Source organism: Equus asinus, chromosome 10, assembly GCF_041296235.1.
Source record: "Equus asinus isolate D_3611 breed Donkey chromosome 10, EquAss-T2T_v2, whole genome shotgun sequence".
NCBI lineage: Eukaryota > Metazoa > Chordata > Mammalia > Perissodactyla > Equidae > Equus > Equus asinus.
The window spans coordinates 21,930,150-21,952,318 of record NC_091799.1 but is presented as its reverse complement, the minus strand read 5'-3'; the positions used below and the strand labels follow the sequence as shown (position 1 = coordinate 21,952,318).

The following is a 22,169-nucleotide window of genomic DNA, read 5'->3' as shown; positions in this document are numbered from 1 at the left end:
AGCTTCAGCATTAATCCTTTGCGAAATTTATTATGAAAAATCATTGTGGATGTTTGATTTCCAAGAAATTTAATAATTCCTTTATCTAATATAAGAATAGAACTTTTATACTTTTAGGGCAAAGTTGGTCCTAGTGTTGGCCGAAGAAGGCATAGATTTTCTTCCTTGGTTGACTTCACCTTAGGGGCACAGGATGTCCTCTCCCCGTTGTGTATCTAAATCCTTTTTGACCATAATTACATTTTTAGTCAGATCATTTGGGCTATACAATGTGAAAATTCTTTCTTTGGTTTATTTTAATTCTTTTTACACTTTACCAAAATGTGCTTTTTGTAGGTAAGGCCTACTTCTAGTTTCTGTGTTTGGAAGAACATGGGTCTGGTATCTTAAACCATATTCTTTTTTAGTTATTCCTCTAAAGTGAAGAATTCTCACTTTTTATAGCATCCCCTTCTCAATTTCATGCATTCCTTAAGATTTTGCAAGTGAAGCAGCAAAAACTGTTCTTTGTACAAGCATACAAGAATTTAAAGTAATTTTCTGGGAGGTTAGGCAATGCTTTGTGCCTTTGCGCCCCTGTTACTGGTTTTAGTTTTTGTTTTTATTTTCTCAAATTCTTGAAGTGTTTATCTTTAGGAAACAGTTTCTCCAATGATATGCAAATCCCAAACCTGGGTTATGAATGAATTACTCAGAACCCTCAATTATGCATGTGAATTTTTTAGTATGACAGAAGGGTGAGACTTCTTTTAAAAATGAATATCATCTCTATAAAACTACTATTTAAAAATAAAAACAAAAAACAAAACCTTATCGGGAAAGAACAGCATTTGGACATGAAATTGGACCTTACCTCACCAGAAAATCACTTTTATTTGCTGAAAATATTATTCCTTCTCATCGTCTTATTTTCAGACAGATGTTTTTTCTGTCAAGAACCAATATTCTGATTCCCTCCATTATATTGATATAATTGTTTAACCAGCATTTATTGAGTGCCTATTATAACCACAATGCTGGAGCTAGGTGATCAAACACAAAAGCACTTAACTGTCATACGATAGACGTATGTCATATCATAGTCTGAAAAAGCACAGTGGGAGCCATTGAAAGGAGTGGTTAATTCAGCCTGGGAGAACAGGAGAGTCTTTTTCAGGAATATAACATTTAAGACGGTTCCAGAAAAGAGCTCCCCAGGCCTGGAAGGATGGAAGAGCATTGTACTTGTAGTCTAAATGGAGGTTTTGAAGAATGAAGGTATGTAACATGTATAGCCAGCAAAGGTGAACCTAGTTGATTTTTTTCTTTTGTTGGCAGATCATATTTTGGATATATAATTCTTATTTGTAACTCGATCTTTCTCGTTCCTCTTCTGAAGTCTTTTGAAATGTTTGGCCAAAAACTATTTCTTAAATGTTTTTTGTGTGGCTATTCATACAGATAATTTAAAAACATGAAGTATTCTATTCTTTTGATTCTACCAAAGGGGTGACATCTGTTTCTCGAATAGGAACCTGGTAGTTACATGATGTGTAAAAAATCAGCTGTTAACGAAATCTAATATATTCGATGAATATTTTATATATGTTGGCGTCGTGTTCTGTGTATTTCACATTAAACTTTTATGTGATGTTTATGTGTTCACATTAAACATTATGCAGATGGCTAAAACCTAAAAAGATTTCTAATGAATGTATATTAGTTTAAATTGCTGGTAGGTGATCAGAAAATACAAATTATTTAACCATCATAATGTTGATGAATGCTTTTTTTGTTTTACACTACAGTGTTATCTTATATAAGTTGGTATTGCTTTTCCTTTCTCTCTTCTTGGAAATAATTGTTATTGTTGTATGATAATGGTAATTGACATTTTTTAATTTGCTCAGAATTTTTTTGCGGGGAGAAACTACTTAAAATTTTTTTTATTTTTATAGTGAGCTGTTATTTACATAGGCTAAAATACATAACTTTAAAGTATACAGCTCAATGACATTTTACGTACAAATACACTGCTGTGAGCACTTCCAAGAGGAAGAACATATCCATCACCCTGAAAAGTTATTCTTGTCCCCTTCTAGTCATAACCACTCCTGCTTCACCCGTGAAGAACCATTCCTCTGACTTCTCTCTCCCTAGATTAGTTTTGATTGTTCTTGAACTTTATTTAAATGCAGTCATACAGTCATGCAGCATGTATTTGTTTGTATCCGACTTCTTTTGCTCATCTGTTTTGCAAGTGTATCAGCAACTCTTTTTTTTGCTTTTATGTTTTTAATTGCTGAGAGTATTCCATTGTTTGAATAAGTCACACTTTTAGAACATTCTGCTGTTATAGATGTTTGGACCTTCCCCCGCCCCCAGTTTTAGCTATTATGAATAAAGTTGCTGTGAACATTCTAGCATATAGCAGGTGTTATGGTCTGAATGTTTGTGTGCCTTGAAATTCATATGTTGAGACTTAACCTCCAAGGTGATGGTATTAGGAGACGGGGCCTTTGGGAGGTGATTAGGGACCAGCACTGTTACAAAAGAGGATCCAGAAAGATCCCTTGCCACCTTCCACTGTGTGAGGACACAGCAAGAAGTTAGCAATCTGTTACCCAGAAGAGGGTCTTCACTAGAGCCCAACCATGCTGGTACCCTGCTCTTGGACTTCTAGCCTCCCAAACTGAAAGCAGTAAACTTCTGCTGTTTATAAGCCATTTGCTCTGTGGTATTTTGTTATAGCAGCCCAAATGGACTAAGACGGCAGGATTTGTACATATTATTATGTAGATGGTTATTATTATGTACATATACATTTGTAGACGATAATATTTACATATGCATATATATTACTAATTTCTAGAAGCTATTTATTTATTCTGAACGTGGGTTCTTTGCCAGATCCATGCTTTGTGTTCTGGAATTTCACATGTAGTACATTACCTTAGAGATGTCTTTTGCTTAGCGTCTTCAAAGACTAAATTTAAAGCAAGGAAGAGTAACTTGATTTATAGAAAAAAGGCCAAAAAAAATTTAAGTTACAAATAAAACTGATGAATGTCTTTGTCATCATCTTGCTTTGTCAGACCTGTCTTGTAAGGAATTTTTCCATGTGGCTTTTGTAATTCAGGGACAAATGACCTTTCAGCAATATAGAATAGCATAGGGATACAGTCATGCATTGCTTAACGATGAGGACACATTCTGAGAAATGTGTTAGGTGATTTCATCATTGTGCAAACATCGTAGAGTGTACTTACACAAACCTAGATGGTATAGCCTTCTACACACCTAGGCTATGTGGTACTAATCTTATGGGACCGCTGTTATATATGCAGTCCATCATTGACCGCAACATTGTTAAGCAATGTGTGACTGTATAAATGTTTTAAGGTGTTTCTTATTTCAATAAGCAGTGCAGTTCAGAATGTGCTCTTTCTCCTCCCTGTTTTCTTTAAGTGAAAACTTTTTAGATTTTTCGTCTCGAGAAAAAATATAATAAATAATAACTGCCCTTTTTTGAGTACGTAATATATGTCAGATGCTGTGCTGAGCACTTTATATCCATTATCTCAATCATAAGAAAATCCTTGTGAAGTGGTAATTACTATTTCCATTTTAGAAATAAGGAAACAGGTTCAGCAAAGCTTAGTAATTTGCTTATTATAGCTCAGCTAGTAAATAAATGATAGAGGCAAGATTTGAACTCAGGACTGATTCCAAAACTGTTCTTTTCTCTTATCCTCACTATTTGTTTATCCTTGAACTTAAATAAAAATTTCTTTATACAGATATGTCTCATACAGAATTTCATGTAAACACATAAATGTGATTTTATATATATATATATGGTTTTTTTTTTTGAGGAAGATTAACCCTGAGTTAACTGCTGCCAATCCTCCTCTTTTTGCTGAGGAAAACAGGCCCTGATCTAACATCCATGCCCATCTTACTCTACTTTACACGTGGGACGCCTACCACAGCATGGCTTTTGCCAAGCCGTGCCATGTCCGCACCCCAGATCCTAATTGGCAAACCCCAGGCCGCTGAGAAGTGGAACGTGCCAACTTAACAGCTCCGACACTGGGCCGGCCCCTGTTTGTTTTTGAGGAAGATTAGCCTGGAGCTAACTGCTGCCAATCTCCTTCTTTTTGCTGAGGAAGACTGGCCCTGAGCTAACATCCTTGCCCATCTTCCTCTACTTTATATGGGGGACACCTACCACAGTATAGCTTGTGAAGCGGTGCTGTGTCCGTACCCGGGATCTGAACCGGCGAACCCCAGATCGCCAAAGCTGAACGTGTGCACTCAACTGCTGTGATACCTGGCCTGCCTCCCTTGTTTGTTTTTAAGTGTGGTCTTTTATTCAGCTGTTCTTCTGTTCATAGATATTTGTTTCCAGTTTTTAGCCTCTAAATAGTGTTTTACTAAACATCCCTGCATATATTCTAAATCTTTTACTTCTATGGAATAGAGTCTCAGGAATGTGATTGCTGAATCAAAGAGTAACATGTTTTTTAAATTGGTTAATTTTCTTTTCCCTTTTTTTGCTGAGAAAGAGTCATCCTAAGCTAATATCTGTTACTGATCTTCCTCTTTTTGCTTGAGCGAGGTTCGCCTTTAGCTAACATCTGTGCCTGTCTTCCTGTTTTGTACGTGGGTTGCCGCTACAGCATGGCTGCCAATGACTGGTGTAGGTCTTGCGCCCAGGGATCAAACCTGGACCGCCAAACTGGAGCCTGCTAAACTTAACCACTAGGCCACGGGGCTGGCCCCTGGTTATTTAATTTTCATATTTAATTTGCTTATATCCAGTTTGCTTCTCTGAAAAAGCCTGACAGTTCACAGTTCTACCAGCAATGTAGGAAAGTACCTTCTGATCCATATTCCAAACAGAATTAGTTATAACCATATTTAATTTTTACTATCAATGGCTGTAAGTGATGCCACCATATCTTTAGTTGGCAATTCCCTGCCTACCAGTAAGATTGAGCATTTTGCTCTTCTGTGAATTACCTCTTCATGTTGTTTGTACATTTTTCTTTTAAGTTTTTTTCAGATGTCAATTTCTAAGCATTCTCTATGTATTATATATTAATTTTTTGTCTTCATTATAAATATATTTCTAAAACTTTAATTTTTTTTATTGACTTTGTTTATAGTTTCATGCCATACAAAATGTTTTCATTTTTTAAGCAGAAAATTGTGTCTTGGTTAAGGTCTCTCCTCCCTCTAGATTTTGCAAATGTAGTTTCAAGATTTTTATTGTATGTCTTATATTTTTACATCTTTAATCCATCTGGAATTTATTTTTGTACATGGCATATGATAGCAGTCCAATTTTACTTTCTCCCAGATGGATAACCAGTTCTGCTACTCCTATTTTCCTACTGCCTAGAACTACCATCTTTGTTATATCTTAAATTCTCATAAATACTGGGATTGGTTTCTGGATTGTTCTGTTTATTGATCTGTTTGTATATTCCTATACCAACACTGTTTTGGTTAAGGAGAGTCTGAGTTATGTTCCAATATCTGGTAAAGCAAGACTTTTTTTTACTGTTTCTTATTTCATATTTTTCCTATCTATTCTTACGTGTTTAATCTTCCATATAAACCTTAAAAACGTTTTCTCCAATCTTACCACCACTACTATCCTATAGGTTATGTATGGATTCTAATTTGAATTGCATTTAATTTACATATTAATTTAGGGCAAAAGTTACATTGTTACAATACGTTACATCTAAGAATATGGTGTATTTTTCCACTTGTTCAGATTTTACTTTATTATCTGTCTGTTAAAGACTCAGAGTTGCCTTCATTTCTGTGTTGTTCCTCTTTTGTTAAATTTATTCCTAAGAATTATCTTAGAGGGGCGGCCTCGTGGTCAAGTGGTTAAGTTTGCATGCTACACTTCGGTGGCTCAGGGTTTTGCTCTTTCGGATCCTGGGCGTGGACATGACACTGCTCATCAGACCACGGTGAGCCGGCGTCTCACATAGCACAGCCAGAGGCACTCACCACTAAAATATACAGCTGTGTACTGGGGGTTTGAGGAGGAGGAGAAGAAGAAAAAAAGAAGATTGGCAATAGATGTTAGCTCAGGTGCCAGTCTTTAGAAAAACAAAATTAGCGTGTTCTTGCTATAGCAAATAGAATATTTTTTCTGATTTCCATTTCTAGGTGCTAATTGCTACAATAGAGAATAGACGATTTTTTTAATTCTTGATCTACCTCTTGATATTTTGATTAGTCCTCCTAATTTTATATTAGCATCTTTTGAGATTTTCAGGTAACAGTAGTATCAGCAGCAAAAACCGTTTCCCTTTTTTTCACTGTTTATGCAGGATACTGAATTTTCTTGCTTTTGTTTTTATATTTGGTAGAAGCATCAGATAGAAGACATTGCATTTGCTAGAAGACAGTGTTAAATGATGATGGTGATAACTGGCATCCCTATCAAATTCCTGATTTTAACTAAAATGGTTTTAATTTTTCAGTCTTTCGGAAAGCACGCTGTTCATTTCTTTTTTTGGTAAATAATTTTTATTTTACTTAAGTGATTTTCTTCTACCTCTGGCTTTGAGTTTTTATTAGAAATGTCTAAGGAATTTTATCAAGAGCTTTTTCAGCTGTTAATGAATACGATTTGTTGATGGAGTAGATAGGTGATCTATCAACATGTGATGGTCTTCTTGATATTGAACTACCCTTGGCTTCATGGAATAAATTTCTACAGACCAAATACTCCTAGATTCTTTGTTTTCTGTTCTATCTGGTCTTTGACCAAGGGCTCCTCAACCCTGGTTTCTAAATAGAACTTGTCAGACACACATGGGGAAGAAACCCTAATAGGCCTTTCTTACTTCCAGTTGTAAGACCTGTAACTGTTTGGGTCTGGTGAATCAGATAAATGGGAGTTGAGAATAGAGGAAAAAGAAGACACTTTCTGGTCTTGAACTTCCAGAATCATTCTCTGGTTCTTCTTTCTTTTGATTATTTTTCACCTTTTATGTCAATGACTTTTTCTGTTCCTTTTATTTATTTTGCTCAGTAGGAAAAATTTACATCAGTACTACTTCCTTAACGGATCCTTTTAATAATGAGAGAATAATGAAATAGCAACATACTCTGTTTCTCTTTCTTCCTGTCCAGTCAGCCTTGTGTTTTCTGAAACCTGCTTGCATTGTTTTCTCTAGTGCTTTTAGTGATAAACTTCAGTGGTAAGAATTTTTTGCCATGAATTTCGAGCTTTTATCCAGAACCTAAAGTAGTAGCAAGCCTGTATAACCAATACTTGCGTGTCTAATTGTTTGTCCCAGGAAGCCCTGGAGGCTCAGCCACATTTTAGCAATCTGGAAAATAATTTAAGTATCTAATTATAATTTTGTTGTTACTCAGATTGTTTTGTTTTTAATTAAAAACTTCTCTCGGTAGATTTGGTAGTAGTCAAGGATTCAATATTTAATCATAAGAACCTGCTGGTGGATACCAAACCAAAAAGAGGTCAGTTTAGCCGAAAGAGTTCTGACCATGGAGTTAGGGAGCCTGAGTACTACTTTCAGCTCTCTCACTAGCTTATGTGAACTCAAATGGAGTTCTGCACCTATGACCGTTCATTCCCTCTTCTCTGAAATGAGGTTACTGAAGTAAATGATCTTCCTTTAAGCTTTAACATTCTGGAAAATTAGATAACGTGTTTGAGTCCTGCCCCTCAAAATAACCTGTGATTCTACTGTTTCACAACTGAGTATTCTTGCTATCTGATTCTATAAGAAAATAGACTGTGAGTGGACTTCTGGAACTATATTGTCTGCTCCTCTGTAGCAGTTGCTGTAATAGGTCTGCTACAGACTGAATGTTTTTGTCCCCCCAAAATTTGTATGTTGAAATCCTAATCCCTCCAGTGCAGTGGTATTTGGAGGTGGGGCCTCTGGGAGGTGATTAGGTCAAGAGGGCAGAGCCCTTATAAATGGGATTAGTATCCTTATTAAAAAGACCCCAGAGAGGTCCTTTGTCCCTTCCGCCATGTGAGGATACGGCGAAAGACGGCTGTGGATCCTCACCAAACACCGAATCTGCCAACACCTTGCTCTTGGACTTCCCAGCCTCCAGAACTTTGAGAAATAAATTTCTGTTGTTTATAAGCCATTTAGTCTATGGTCTTTTTGTTATAGTAGCCCAAATGGACTAAGACAAGGTTCCTTCAAATTGTTCTTTGTGAAAATAATTTTAAATCCCCAAATCCCATCTCTGTAAAGTCCTGTCACCTCTAGCGAGTTTCTGTAAGTCATTTCTGTCCAGGGAGAGCTAAAGATTTCCTGAGTTATAAGACTGGAAATGTATTAGGTTTGATCATATTAAAATTGCTGATACTTGACAATTTTTGGTCGACAAATAGTTTCATACATATCAACCTAATAATTATAGATGAATTAAACAGGTATCATACTGGGGTTTTACATGAAAGATCTTTCCATCTAAAAGCAGAATTGCCTATTGTTTTATTAGACATTTGTTATTTAGTCAATTAGAATTAGCTTTGAAAGCCTACTTTGTGCCAGCCCTGAGTCTTGTGGATATGCCCATGAATAAAATATACCTGTTCCCTGGTTTGTGGGAGGCTACAGTCTAATGAGGGAAATAGGCAGTTAATTAACCAATTACAGTAAAGTTACATGACAGTTACAGAAGAGAAAATACATATTGCTGTGTTGTAAATGACGAGAAGTTCTCATCTAAGGTTTCAAAAAGGTCTCTTGTTCAGAAATTATCCAGGAAGGTTATTGGGGTAGGATAGGGTGCTGCATGGTGTGTGTGGTGTTAAAAGTCAGAGGGGAAAACGTACTCAAGGGTGAGAAAGAGCTTGACAATTTCATAGTGTATTAAAGGAGATCAGACCAGAGAAGGTAGGTAGGAACCAAATCTTAAAAAGCTTTAAATAAGGCCTATTTAAGATTTCAGGCTATAGAATGTCATTGAAGCATTTTATGCAGGCAGATTACATATTCAGGTTTAGAAGGCAGTATGCAAAGTGGTTTAGAGTGTCCATCTAAAGGTAGATTTTGTCTTGGTTCAAATCCTAGTTCTGCTGTATTCAAGCCATTGACATTGGGCAATTTAACGTTAGATTTTTGTCTCCTTATCTATAAAATGGGATAATAGTAGTACCTTATTTGCAGAGTTTTTAGAATTAACTTAATTAGTGCATGAAAACACTTAGTACAGTTCATAGCCCATAGTATAAATTACTGCTTAGGTATTGTTATTATTTGTGTTATCACTATTAGTTTTTAAAAGACCATTCTGGTTACCTGAGTTAGAATGGAGTAAGATTACTTGCAGGGAAACCTGTTAGTAATTCAGGTAAGAGATAATTGTGACTTGGATTGGAGTAGTGGCAGAAGGGATAGAGAAGGAGATGCTATTTGAGAGAAATTTCAGAGGTAAAATCCTTGACGCTTGGTGATTGAATGAATGTGGGAGGTGAGAGAGAAGGAGGAATAAAAGATGAGTCAAAGTACCTCAGATTGGTTTTGGAATGGCACTGATATAAATATACCCACATTGGCTGCACTGAAATATGTTAATTAAATAAAGCAACATTTAAAGCTCATAAGTGATATAGTGCCCAGAAATGAATCTTACGAATTTGAAGAAGTGAGATTGATCCTTTCTTATTTGTAATAATTAAGCTGCTGAGTAGGTTGGGAGAAGAATAATTTGAATAGTCTTTTCCCTCTTTTGTTTCATGTTTCCTTTCCCTTTCTGCCTTGTTTCCTTTTTAGTTCTGTCATTGATATTTTAATTTTTTAGTATGAGGTTGGACCATATAGAAGGTGCCATTTTTATAGATCAGAAAATATTTAACCAGAAATAAAAAGGTTAAATATTGGCAATTTCATGTGGTTCATCTAGTTTATTCTCATTTTGCAAGAGTTTTTAACTGGGGCTCTAAGGTCCATTTTGAGTTAGATTGAGTACCCCAGTGACTCTGTGAAGGAATACTGCTTTGATGGCATAAGGACAAGTGGAGCTGAGTGCGGTGAAGAAGGTCACTTAAACCTGGCCTCATCCACTCGTTCTGGCTCTGGGAGGACATCTTGCAGCCAGGTTTTTTTGTTAGCTTTAACCAAAAGGGGCGTGTTATATAATATAACTCGGTCTGTTTTTTAAAAAATCTGATTATAGAAATAATACACAGAATTGGGAAATTCAGAAAATATGGACAACCAAAAAGAAAAAACGAGCAATTGCTTGTAATCCCACCGTCCAGTGAAAAATAGAGTTGATTTTTAATATATTTCCTTCCAGTCATATATGTGCAAAAAGTTACTATGTCTTTTAGAAAAAAAACAAATCATGAGGTTGCGTTATTTTAAAAAGGAAATGTTTGTATAGATTTTTGTGAGGACATAGATTTATTGCCACCCGCTCATGTCATTAATAATTTGTCTCTTCTGAAGAAAATGTTTTTCTTTAATCCAAGACAAAACATTTCTCTTGACTGATTTGAATGTAGCCATCAGGCCTTGTTTTTTTTTTAAGTTTCCTATATGAATATTTTGATTATAACTCCAAGAGTGGTTTTACTAAAATAGAAAGGAAGTTGAAAGAACTATTATTGTATTTATGACAGCAATATAACAGCTGGTAGTTTCATTGCGTTTTTATTACATTTTTAATTTTTTCAAGTTATCAGCCAAGGTAATATCTGCTTTTATCAGCATAACTGTCTAGTTTTATACATGAGATACCTGAGATGTATAGAGAATAAGTTACATGCCCAAGTTCACAAGTAGTTGGGAAAGCCTGGGCTCCTGACTTTGCTTAATTTTTTTTTCCATTTATTGAAATATAACTCTTTCAAATCATTCCTTTTTTATTCAATATTTATTGAGCACTCAAAAAATGGGAGTTCTAAAATAAAGAATAGTGGGTAACCTAGTTTGGCTGGAGGACAAGGTGTTTGGGGGGACGTGGAATAGTGAAATCAGATTGGAAAGGTAATAGGGAGCCATTGAGTCTTCTTGAACGGTAGAGTACCATATTAAAGCTTGTGCTATTGGATATTTCAACAAGGTGGAAATGAATAGATTAGAAAAATGGACAAGACTAGAAGTCTAGATGATATTTAGTGATGGCCTAAAGTAAAGTATTAAAAACTGAAAGGAGGAAATGAATTTGAGAGCTGTTGTAGAAATAGATTCCCAGGACTTGGTGACTAAGAACAGTACATTGAGGGAGAGAGTGATCAAGATGATTCTTAAGTTTCGTTCCCGAGAGCCTGGAAAAACGTTGGAAAAAAATGAAAGAGGTTTGTTTGGTGGGAAAAGTGTATTTAATTTTGGATATGCTATGATTGAAGTCTCTACAGGACATCCAAGTGGAAGATGTCTGACTAGCAGGCAAATTGTAGGTGGGAAAGGGAGCTCAAGAGAGTCAGGGCTGGCGACATAGGCAGAGAAATTATTTGTCTAGAGGGAATAATTGATGCCATATCATCATTCCTTCTTTCCAGGTACCTTTAGTGCCTTACATATGGAATAGCCTCAATGTATGTGAGGAATGCATGACAGCAAAGTATGCAAATCACTGTTGTGTGCCTTAGAAGCGGACAGTCACAGTAAGAGAGGGCACTTGAGGATTCAGAGGAACTCAGCCTCAAGCAATGCAACATGATTGGTGGGAAACCACGGGCTATTTAGGAGGGTTATTTTAGTTGTATGAGAAGAAAGTGAGTAAATTTATATACCCACTATGTGCTAAGTATTGGTAATCATTTTGTATGCTGTCTCCTTTATTTCTCAACAACTCCTTGAAATAGAGAGTATTACACCCATTTTATAGATGATGAAACTGAGGCTAAGTCATGTTAGAGCAAGAATTTGAACCAGATGAGTGTGTTCAGTGCCATAGGTCTTTTTACTATACCATACTTTGCCATATTTTCCAGTAAGACCTGTCAAATATAGCTGTTAAGCTTATGCTCAATAGGTGTTTGGTTCCTTGCATTTGTGTAATAAGCAGAGTGCTTCAGATCTTAAAATGTAATTAATTGAATTCTGATTATGGGTGGCCATTTGCCTGCAATGAGAAAGCATGTGTGCGAAACAAATGAAAAATGAAAGTTGGATCACATAATGTGTATCTCCACCCAGGTGTGCAGACCTTCTGGGATGCTTACAAATGCCAACATTTGTTTATTTTACTCTACAGGATGTATGGAACTTTATTTAGAAGGATGAATTGACAGTCCAAAGACACCTAAAGGAAAAGATAGCAAAAATATACATTTCTAATTAGCTGAAAATTGTCATCATTTATGGCATTACCATAAGAGCCACAATATAATCCCAATTTGCATTGTTTTAAGTAGGCACAAACAAGATTGTGTATTCTTAGATACAAACGCTAAGTTGTACCGAGAGACTTCCTGTAATTTTCAAGTCTGGGTGGAAATGGATACGTTTGCTTTTTCATCTTTTGTTTGTATATTTGTGTACTGCCCAGCAAGCTGGAAGCAAGAAATGGCATCTCAGAACTATAGCGTAGTGTCAAATACAGGAACGATGTAATTCCTCTTCTATGTCTGTGCTATTTCTGCAGTATTCAGATTGCGTGAGATTTTCTTTATTTTTCTCTTGAAAAACTGAATTTTAAGTTTTCTTGTTATTTTGGTCATCTTAATATTGGCCATTATCTGTTGAATTGTGAGAGAAAATTAATGCTGAATATTTAGGTTTCCAGCTAGAATTTGTGCAGCTGAATTATGATTCCTCAGTTGCCGTGAACTGATAACACACTTTCATTCTTTAACATTGCTCTTTGTTCCTTGGGAAAATGCTACAAGAAAACAGGAATTTCCCCTCAGCATTAGCCCTTTGGCAGTATGTTTCAGTCTAATTCCTGGCTGGCACTCTCTCCGGGTTACTACCACTTCTTACTAGCTGTCTAAATTCTGTTCATCTACAAGAAGGGGGATTCCAGACAGACGAGGAAACAGCTTTCAAACACTGCACTGCAGGCATGTTAAGTTATCCCCCCACTGTGCAGTCTGGAAATCGGGGAGCACCTCTATGGCGATGAATTCTAATAAGCTGCTAAAGATGCCCGAGTATGTGCGCACACAGGCATTTTTTTTCCCCTCCCCCGCTTCTTCCTTTTCCCAAGCCCCCTCTTCTCCCTTTTCCCCTCCTACTCCTTTATCCCCTCCCTCTGTGTCTCAGTGCTGCGGTAAACGGGGCTGAGGCACATTCCTGCTTTACAAGGCTTTCTGTTAAGGATGTTTTGTGGCTTTTGTTTGGATTACAGCTTGCAGACTTACAGGTAACACTCTGAGATTAAGCTAGACAGATAAATTGTGTTGAAATGTTTTCAAAAAGGCAAAATATTACATTGGAATCAATGAAGAAAATAAGTTATCTTAGCTAATTTTATTAGTGGTAATTATAGTAAAATATTTTGAGAAATGCTATCAGCCGATTCCTTTTCTCCCCCAGAAGGCTCAAATGAAAGGAAATGGGGGTAGATTGATCTGCGATTGATTTTGTTTTATGTTGATCATGAAAGCTTGCTGTGGTGTGCCTCCTCTGTAGAGTAAGGACCAGTTATGTGGGGTGCTACTGAGAGTAGCCATGAATAGTTGTACTGGGTGGGGTGGGATGGAGTTGGGGGGAGAGCCTGAGCTAGCCAGGTTCTTTGATTAGGGCATTGGATGCAAATGTAAAATGCTTTCTCCTTTTCTTCTATCAGCTGTTCAGAGGAGCCTCATTACAACTCCTGCTGAAGCTCCTAGTCTTCTTCCCTTCTCTTCTGCCCCTACCCCCTACCCTCATTGGCCTGAAGACATTGTACCCAGAGTTTGCCTTACTCCCCTGGTGCTATGTGTATGGTAAACCTGGTACTATGGCCTCATCTGGGACTGGCCAGATAACTGCTGCTGGCTCTCCCTATTCCAAGGATTTAAAGGGGAATGGCACTGCAGGCAATGCACCAGAGCAGCAGCATCGGGAGCTTGGGGACTAAGGCTCCTCTGGCATTATTACAAACACACAGAGCTGACCGCAATGACAGCAGCTGCTCCTTTGAACTGTTGGCAGCAGTCAAGCGGCAGCATGAAGTGAGAGATCACTCCTGAGCTCAAGATGAACTCCACCTTGGATGGTAATCAGAGCAGCCGCCCTTTTTGCCTCTTGGCATTTGGCTATTTGGAAACTGTCAATTTTTGCCTTTTGGAAGTGTTGATTATTGTCTTTCTAACTGTATTGATTATTTCTGGCAACATCATTGTGATTTTTGTATTTCACTGTGCACCTTTGTTGAACCACCACACTACAAGTTATTTTATTCAGACTATGGCGTATGCTGACCTCTTGGTTGGGGTAAGCTGCCTGGTCCCTTCTTTATCTCTCCTCCACTACCCCCTTCCAGTAGAGGAGTCCTTGACTTGCCAGGTATTTGGTTTTGTAGTATCGGTTCTGAAGAGTGTCTCCATGGCCTCTCTGGCCTGTATCAGCATCGATAGATATATTGCCATCACTAAACCTTTAACCTATAATACTGTGGTTACACCCTGGAGACTACGCCTGTGTATTTTCCTGATTTGGCTGTACTCCACCCTGGTCTTCCTGCCTTCCTTTTTCGACTGGGGCAAACCTGGATATCATGGAGATGTGTTTCACTGGTGTGCGGAGTCCTGGCACACCGACCCCTACTTCACCCTGTTCATCGTGATGATGTTATATGCCCCAGCAGCCCTCATTGTGTGCTTCACCTATTTCAACATCTTCCGAATCTGCCAACAGCACACAAAGGAAATCAGCGAAAGGCAAGCCCGCTTCAGCAGCCAGAGTGGGGAGACTGGGGAGGTGCAGGCCTGTCCTGATAAGCGCTATGCCATGGTTCTGTTCCGAATTACTAGTGTATTTTACATCCTCTGGTTGCCGTACATCATCTACTTCTTGTTGGAGAGCTCTACTGGCCGCAGCAACCGCTTCGCATCCTTCTTGACGACCTGGCTTGCGATTAGTAACAGTTTCTGCAACTGTGTCATTTATAGTCTCTCCAACAGCGTCTTCCAAAGGGGACTGAAGCGCCTCTCAGGGGCCATGTGTACTTCTTGTGCAAGTCAGACCATAGCTAAGGACCCTTACACAGTTAGGAACAAAGGCCCCCTTAATGGATGCCATGTCTGAAGTGGTTCAGATATTGGGTCACTGTGTGTGGAGGGTGTGTGTGTGTGTCTTTCCTTTTTATCTCTTTGTATTCTGAGTTCAGTAGGAAATCTGGGACAAAATAATTTGACTCTAAGCAATAGCAAACAAATGATCCATCCAAAATACCTTCTAAGTTTGCAGAAATGATTTTTTAAAAAGTACTTTGAATCAGGACCATGAAGATAAATTGCTGTTGGTTCCAATTTTTGTAATGTCATAGAAAATGACTACAGTTCTCAGATTTAAAATGAATAAAGCCATATCTAACACCTCTCTGCAGCTGGCATGACTGAACCTAGGTGTGAAAAGCGTCAGCATTTTAAAAAGTCATCATTTTCTTCTTGCTTTTCTGGGTTCTTTCCAGCTGTTTGGGCTTCATATGCAATTGATTTCTTTTAACAGGGAGTGTTAAAATACAGTGATGAATTAACAGAGTTTTTAAATTTTATTTTTGTGTGCCAAAGTATGCCTATATTGCAGATTGCAGCACTGTCATTTAAAAAGCCAAATGTTTTGTCTTATCTCTTGAGAGAATTCTCAATACAGTGAATAATGTGAACACTTAGACATTAATTTTAGAATTTTGCAATGAACCATGAAGCAAAAATGCAGTAAATCATGCAATTTATGAAAAACTGGGCTGCTTTTTGTGCCATACTTTACGGAGATCTGAAGAAATGTGTGCATAGGAAGTGATTGTGTTGCAGTATTTTTGCCCATGCCTTTTGCCCACACATGCATGTATTTAGTTAGATTTTTCTTTTATAGCAAAACGTGTTTGAGTAAGTTGAAAAATAATTAAATGATAGGCTGTTGGCTGCCATTTTTATGATGAAAATATTTAAAAATATGTCTTGAGTCTTCTCTCTTTTTATCCAGAGACTTCTGAAATATGAGAATATCAGGGAGAAAGTTGCCCTAAGCAACTAAGTCGTGAATTATGCACTTAACTAGCTCGTTTTCAAAATAGAAGGGGGTTAATTGAAATTAAATTTGTGGTTAAATGGAATCAACTAATAAAGTAGCAACTAATTCTTTTTAAAAGTGTTCAGGAACCCACATTTGAATGAGAGAAGGAGAAATTCTGTTTAATCTAATCAGCAGTCTCTCTTACTGCTATTCTCTTTCTGGAAAAAAATCCTTTGGGATACAGTTCTTTCCATACTAATCTTTTTTTAGGCCAAAATACTTGCAAAATCTGTAGCATTTTATTATTGTTATTCTGTAGAATTATTAATTGAGAGTACTCTAATTTGTTCTTAAAAGTGATTATCTTTAAGAGCAAGAGATTTATTTTTCTGAAAAAAGAGGAGGATTTCCCAGCAGCTCCAGGCATGAGAGTATTTCCTCTACTTTTTTACTGGTTCTAATGTTTTGGAAGTCTTTAGGGGACTTATGTGATCTCTGCCTTTGGCTAGATGTTGTAATCTGAATGCGACAATGGTGTTCAGTGAGTTGGAAGATGGAAGAAACCCAAGGGACATGGGTAAAAGTAGATTTTGAATCCAAGAAAGGACATGGATATTTATAAAACAGGCAGGCATGCTTTGGTTTTTGGTCATGATATTAGAAAACCTCCTACCCCCTTTTACAATAAAATTCTTAGGATTTTGGGTTTTAGATATCGGTTTGATGTCACCCTCAAATGTGTTCATTTAAACTTTTAAGTAAATAAGTATTATATAAACATTCAAACTTCAGATTCTGAGTTCTTCCCAAAAGCTTGCTTGCTCTTTACATTTAGTGTTAGAAAATAGGATTCTAAGCTGCTTTAAAATTTAGAACTCATATTGAAATTGCAAGTTATGTTAGCAGTGGCTTTGTTAAATTGCCATTTGAAGTGGAAAACCTTTTCTGTTGGATTCTGAAAAATAGTTATACATATTTCCCCTTTATGTAAGTGGCACTGATCTAAAAAATCAAAATTTCTTTTCTTTCATGTATATTGGAGAATGTAATCTGTTCACATTTGCAGTTTGCTTGTGAATTTTCAATTTAGCAAATATGGAAATCTTTAAAGACTTAATTTTTATTAAAAAACTGATGTTTAAATCAGTAGATTTTACTTGGGGGCTGAGCCCTTTAAATTTTTCCTCCAATAGGGTTTTATCTTGTAAGAATGGAAAAGAGAAAATATCTGTTTAATTATCTAGAAATGGTTAATCAAGCTGGTCTTTTAGTGACTGGAAAGACAACTCTTTTAATAAGCTTTTGTTAATAGATTTTTAAGTTTTTGTCCTAATACCAAATTTAGATGTTATTATAGGTATTTTTTTCACATGAGAATCTTTATCAGTATCGCAGCGTAAAACTAAAGTAGAAACTAGGTAGATACAATAATTTTAAAGAAAAATAAAGCTCCCACAACTGATACTTGCTTAATATCGGATGTCTTTCCAGTTTAGCTTATCTTCATTGGACCTTATAAACTCTGTTTCTTTCAGGTATCAATTTTATTCTCACATTCATTGTCTCTAGTGCTTTTCTTGTTTTTATTTTTGTGTGTGTGTTGGGGAGAGGGTACACTCTTGGATGCAATCATACAATCTTATGTGGCTAGGGGCAGTTTCTATGTGATACATTTGGAGAGTTTGTATTTAAGTAGCCTTATTTAATGCAACATTTGATGACGTTTGATTTAAATACCAATCTGACTAGTTCAGAATGAGTAAAAAGTGTATTTTTAGACTCAATTACCTTGGGCTTTGGCAAGACAGCACATTTAACTTTATATGGTATATGACTGATACAAGAGGAAGCACAGCTTTTGGTAATTGTGTTGAAATTATTTCATAGTAAATTTTAAAATAAGACTATTCTAATTGTTATATTTGTGAATTAGTTCTGTGTTCTTATAAAATGATGTCAATGAAGGTGTGTGGTTTTTTTCCTTCTTAGAGTGGAAAAGCAGTTACAAAAGGACAGTGCTCCACTTTAATGAAAGACCAATCTTACACCAGAATGGATATTTGAATTTTTCATGGACCTGTTGACTCTCTCTAAATTCCATTTTGGAAAGGGTTTTCTTTAAGTTTTATTTCTGGATAAGTTCCTTTCTCAGCCTATTATAGTGGCTTTTCCTTTTTACTTGAACAATGGTCTCAGTATTTTAAGGATTGGGAAAACTTGAATTTTTGTACTATAAATGCATTATCCACCTCTTTGAACTTGAAAATGAAGCAACAGGGTTACAGGCTCCCAGACAGTAGAGTGATTTCTGGGAGAGTCAGATTTGATTGAAAAATCACAGTAGCTTTGTAGGAAATGTTTTAATTTCACTGACTGTGTTTTTGTATCATAAAAGATTTGTGAAATAAATTATTGGCAAACCAGAATTTATTGTTATATGATCAGATTTGGGGAAGTTTAAGGATGGGAGAATAGTGGCACCATGAGATTTTTTTAAATTCGTCGTAAGTCATTCCATATGTTCATTTTTGCACAATTTTTCTGTTTCAGGTTGAAGAAAAATTAAATATTCATATTAAATGTACATTTTATTAATATATTTTTCAGACCCTGGGAATATTCTAGACATTTCTTATGACTGTAAACGAGTCGTTTGGCTTTTCTTCAAAGTTTGGGTGACAAAAGGGCATCATGATACGATTAAAATGAACTTTGAAATTAGAATCAAAACATCTATGTTACTGTTACTAATTAACTAGTTTCATAAGGGCAAGTTGCTTCTCTAAGCACTTAATTTCTTCTATAAAAGGAGATAATAATCACTTCATCCCTCATAGGGTTACTTTGAGGATTGAATTAGATTGTGGATGTAAAAGTACTTTGTAAAATGTAAAGTGCTTTGCAAATAAAAATGATTATTGTTATTTGTTTCTGCCATGGTTTTACATCTGAGGAGATTGTGCATGATGATGTGGTGGTCCCCTGTGTTAAGATCTTTGAAGCTCAATGCTTTGTGACTATTCCAGGCTGCTTAGCAATCCCAAATTTGAGAAGAGAGGCATGATAAATCCTCACCTTTCTAAAATGACAGTAGCTTTAAATTCTACATAAAACTGTTTTCATTTACTTCCTGTACTTGTCTGCAAAGTCTCTGAAAGCGGGAACAGTGTCTCTTCATATCTTTATTCCCAAAATCTAATATAGGACCTGGCTCAGAGCAGAAGTTTTAATAAATTTTATAGAATCCGTGAATGACCCTTTCTAATTATTACTTTTAGTTGTTATAGAGCAGTGATGTTCAAAAGGTAGTCCAGAGGCCATAAGCAATTTTGCCTTTGGTGAAGGCCATTCTAGACTCTAAATAATAAGTAATATCTCTTAGTACCAAGAAACTAGTGTGGGAATGTGCCTGCTCTATAAGCTAGGTCACTTTGCTCCTGGAAGCCCTGTAGCCTTGTCCCAGGGAACTTCAGGCAGTGCTATCAAACTGCCACTTTCTCACAGCATGGATAAGAAATATGTAGTTGGATCACACCTTCTTGGCTCTGGATCCAGGTAAGGTAGGCTGTAAAAATCAGTCAAAGAGGAGCTGTAGAATAGGTTGGTGAAAGAAACTGTTCTAACTCTATGGTTTTGCTTTGTCTCCCTTTCACTCTTTACCAGTTTTCTAGCTCTGTCTTCCCTTTCCTTTCTCTTCTTAGCACACTATTGGTCATGTATTCAGAGGGAAGTGCTTCAAATGATGCTGCTAAAAGGTGTGGAAAATTGTATTATGCAATAGCGTTGGCCTTTAGGGAAAGTTTCAGAAGCAATCGAGAAGCATTTATGCAGCAAGCTCTGCCTATATGCCAGTAGGATAGCTAGCTGGCCTCAGGATATAAAGAAGGATCACACGATTCCTTTCTTGTAGAACTTTATAGTTTTTAGATGTTTCATGTGGAAAAATTCTGTGATTATCTGTCCTTCAAAAAACCTCACAAAGGGACTTTTTCTGGAGGAATTTACCAAGGCCTACTGGTGGGACAGTTGGCACACCGTGGATCTGTTTCTTGGGGTAAGTTCACATGATGCCCGTGTATAAAATCATAATGTCAGTTTATTAGTTTAAAATAAAAAAAAGATTTTGGCAGTGAGGAGCAGTCTTTCCATATTGGTAGATCTTCACGGGAAGCCAAACCTTATTCAGAATGGTGCTTGGTGAGGATGGAATCTCAGAATATGGTTCTATAATGTGAACATTTATTGGTAGCAGACTAAGCCTGATGTCTTGTCTCAGCAATCAGGAAACCTGGTCATTGAGATCGTAATAAAAGTTGGAATCATCTCTGCTTCCAATACTGACCGACATATCTTCTAATTGACATATTATTTCTTTAGTTAACTTCTTTTGTTACTTGTCTTTTAGTAAGGTTCCTTGCAAGTCTTAGTAGTCTTGCAAGCCTGCTATTTATTCTTTCTTTTTGAGGTGGTTTTATGTCACTTGTCTTATCCTTTACCATAATATATGGTTTTATGATTTAATGTTCAGAGGGTGGCCTTATTTATGATAGTTTTGGGGGAGCAACTCATCTTGGCTTTCATGTAGCACCTATATACTGTCTAGTTAGAAAAGCAAGATATATGAAACAACCTATAAAAATTAACAACATAAGGCAGATAATAGGCATTGAAACATTAAGTATATAGAATGTCAGATCATGTCTGGCAACCGAGATGGGGATGGACATTTGAGCTGGAAAAGACCTTAGAGATCATTTGATCTGATTCTCTCTTTTCCAAACAGGAAACCAGTATAGTGGCTACACATCTATGTATGATAATACCCAGACTTCCTACTTGCTAATCCATTGCCCTTTTCTGTTAAACCATGTTACTTTTGCAGTGGAGTTAGAGTTGAGCTTCACTCAGCTGGGCCCTGAATGAATAAGATTTAAATAGGCTGAAATGGGGTGTGTGCGTGTGTGTGTAATTCTAGATATTGGAAGCATTATGGGCAACAATATAAATGTTAATTGAGGCTGCTTATGTTTGAGGAGAATTTTATAAACTTTGTCTGATTTAATCCTCCCAACATGTATGAGCTGGTGACTATTATTAACCCCATTATATAGGTGAGGAAACAGATTTACAGTTGTCAGAGTCACACAGTTAATAAATAGAAGATCTAGCATTCCAACCCAGTTCTTTCTGACTCCAAAGCCTACATTCTTGCCTCATTTAATTCTCACAGAAACATACCAGGTAGTTATTTTTATTATTCCTATTTTACATGTGAGAAAACTTAGAGAGATTAAGAAACTAATCAATATATAAGCTAACTCCTAGACTTGAAAAACATCATAAACTTCCTGCTAAATATAGCAGATTGAATATGGATATTTATTTCTGTTAACTCCACTGAAAAGAATAGCAAAGATATAATACATATGGACGAATAGAAGAGGAGCAGAGACTATAGCAGATGAATGAAGCCAACAAAATTTTGGAATATAGAAATCCAGTGGACAAGTGGTAACTGACTCAGCAGCATTGACAAAGCTGAATCCTAAAGTTAAGAGGGGAGGAGCAAAAAGAAGCAAGCTGATTTGCCCGTAGAACCCAGTAAATACTTGGGAATTAGATTCCTGAGATACCTGTATGAAGCTGAACACCTGAAAACTGAAGAATTGTTAGAAAGTTTATATAAGGAACATTTAGATGCCATCACCACCTGCCTCCTGCACTCCTCCACTCCCACTGTCTTGATCTCACTCCCAAGCTGGCCCAAGCAGGCAACTGGTTTTTCACCATCCTAGCAGAAGATGGAAGATTTACTCTTTGGAGAGGTTGAACCGCAGACATAACTGGATGCCAGGCATAGCTGAGGATGGGACTAAGATGCCTTGTTGAAAACTGAGTGTCAAGAGAAAGGCCACATGTTAAATAATCAGTCTCCTTGATAATCAGTCTCTTCACTCCCAGAATGCTCTCAGTCAACCTTAAACCTTCTAAGCAGGAGATGAGAGGAATCCAGTCTGGGGACTGTATTTGAGGGCTCATGTTCCCACCTCA

The 22,169-nt window shown here is 36.8% G+C and overlaps 2 protein-coding genes across 9 annotated transcripts in view; both read left to right on the top strand.

Annotated features, from left to right (window-relative positions):
- The window catches only part of RABGAP1 (RAB GTPase activating protein 1), a 160,619-nt gene that overhangs the window by 74,989 nt on the left and 63,461 nt on the right, over nucleotides 1-22,169 (top strand). The gene's annotated exons all lie outside the window — the stretch shown is intronic.
- Nucleotides 9-18,171, top strand: GPR21 (G protein-coupled receptor 21). Its single transcript, XM_014840623.3, has 2 exons — nucleotides 9-13,320; nucleotides 13,747-18,171. The coding sequence occupies exon 2, from the start codon at nucleotides 14,139-14,141 to the stop codon at nucleotides 15,186-15,188; it is 1,050 nt and encodes a 349-aa protein (XP_014696109.1). The 5' UTR covers nucleotides 9-13,320; nucleotides 13,747-14,138; the 3' UTR covers nucleotides 15,189-18,171.

Coding starts and splice junctions, on each gene's coding strand:
- GPR21 (XM_014840623.3), top strand. CDS start 14,139: ATGAACTCCACCTTGGATGGTAATCAGAGCAGCCGCCCTTTTTGCCTC.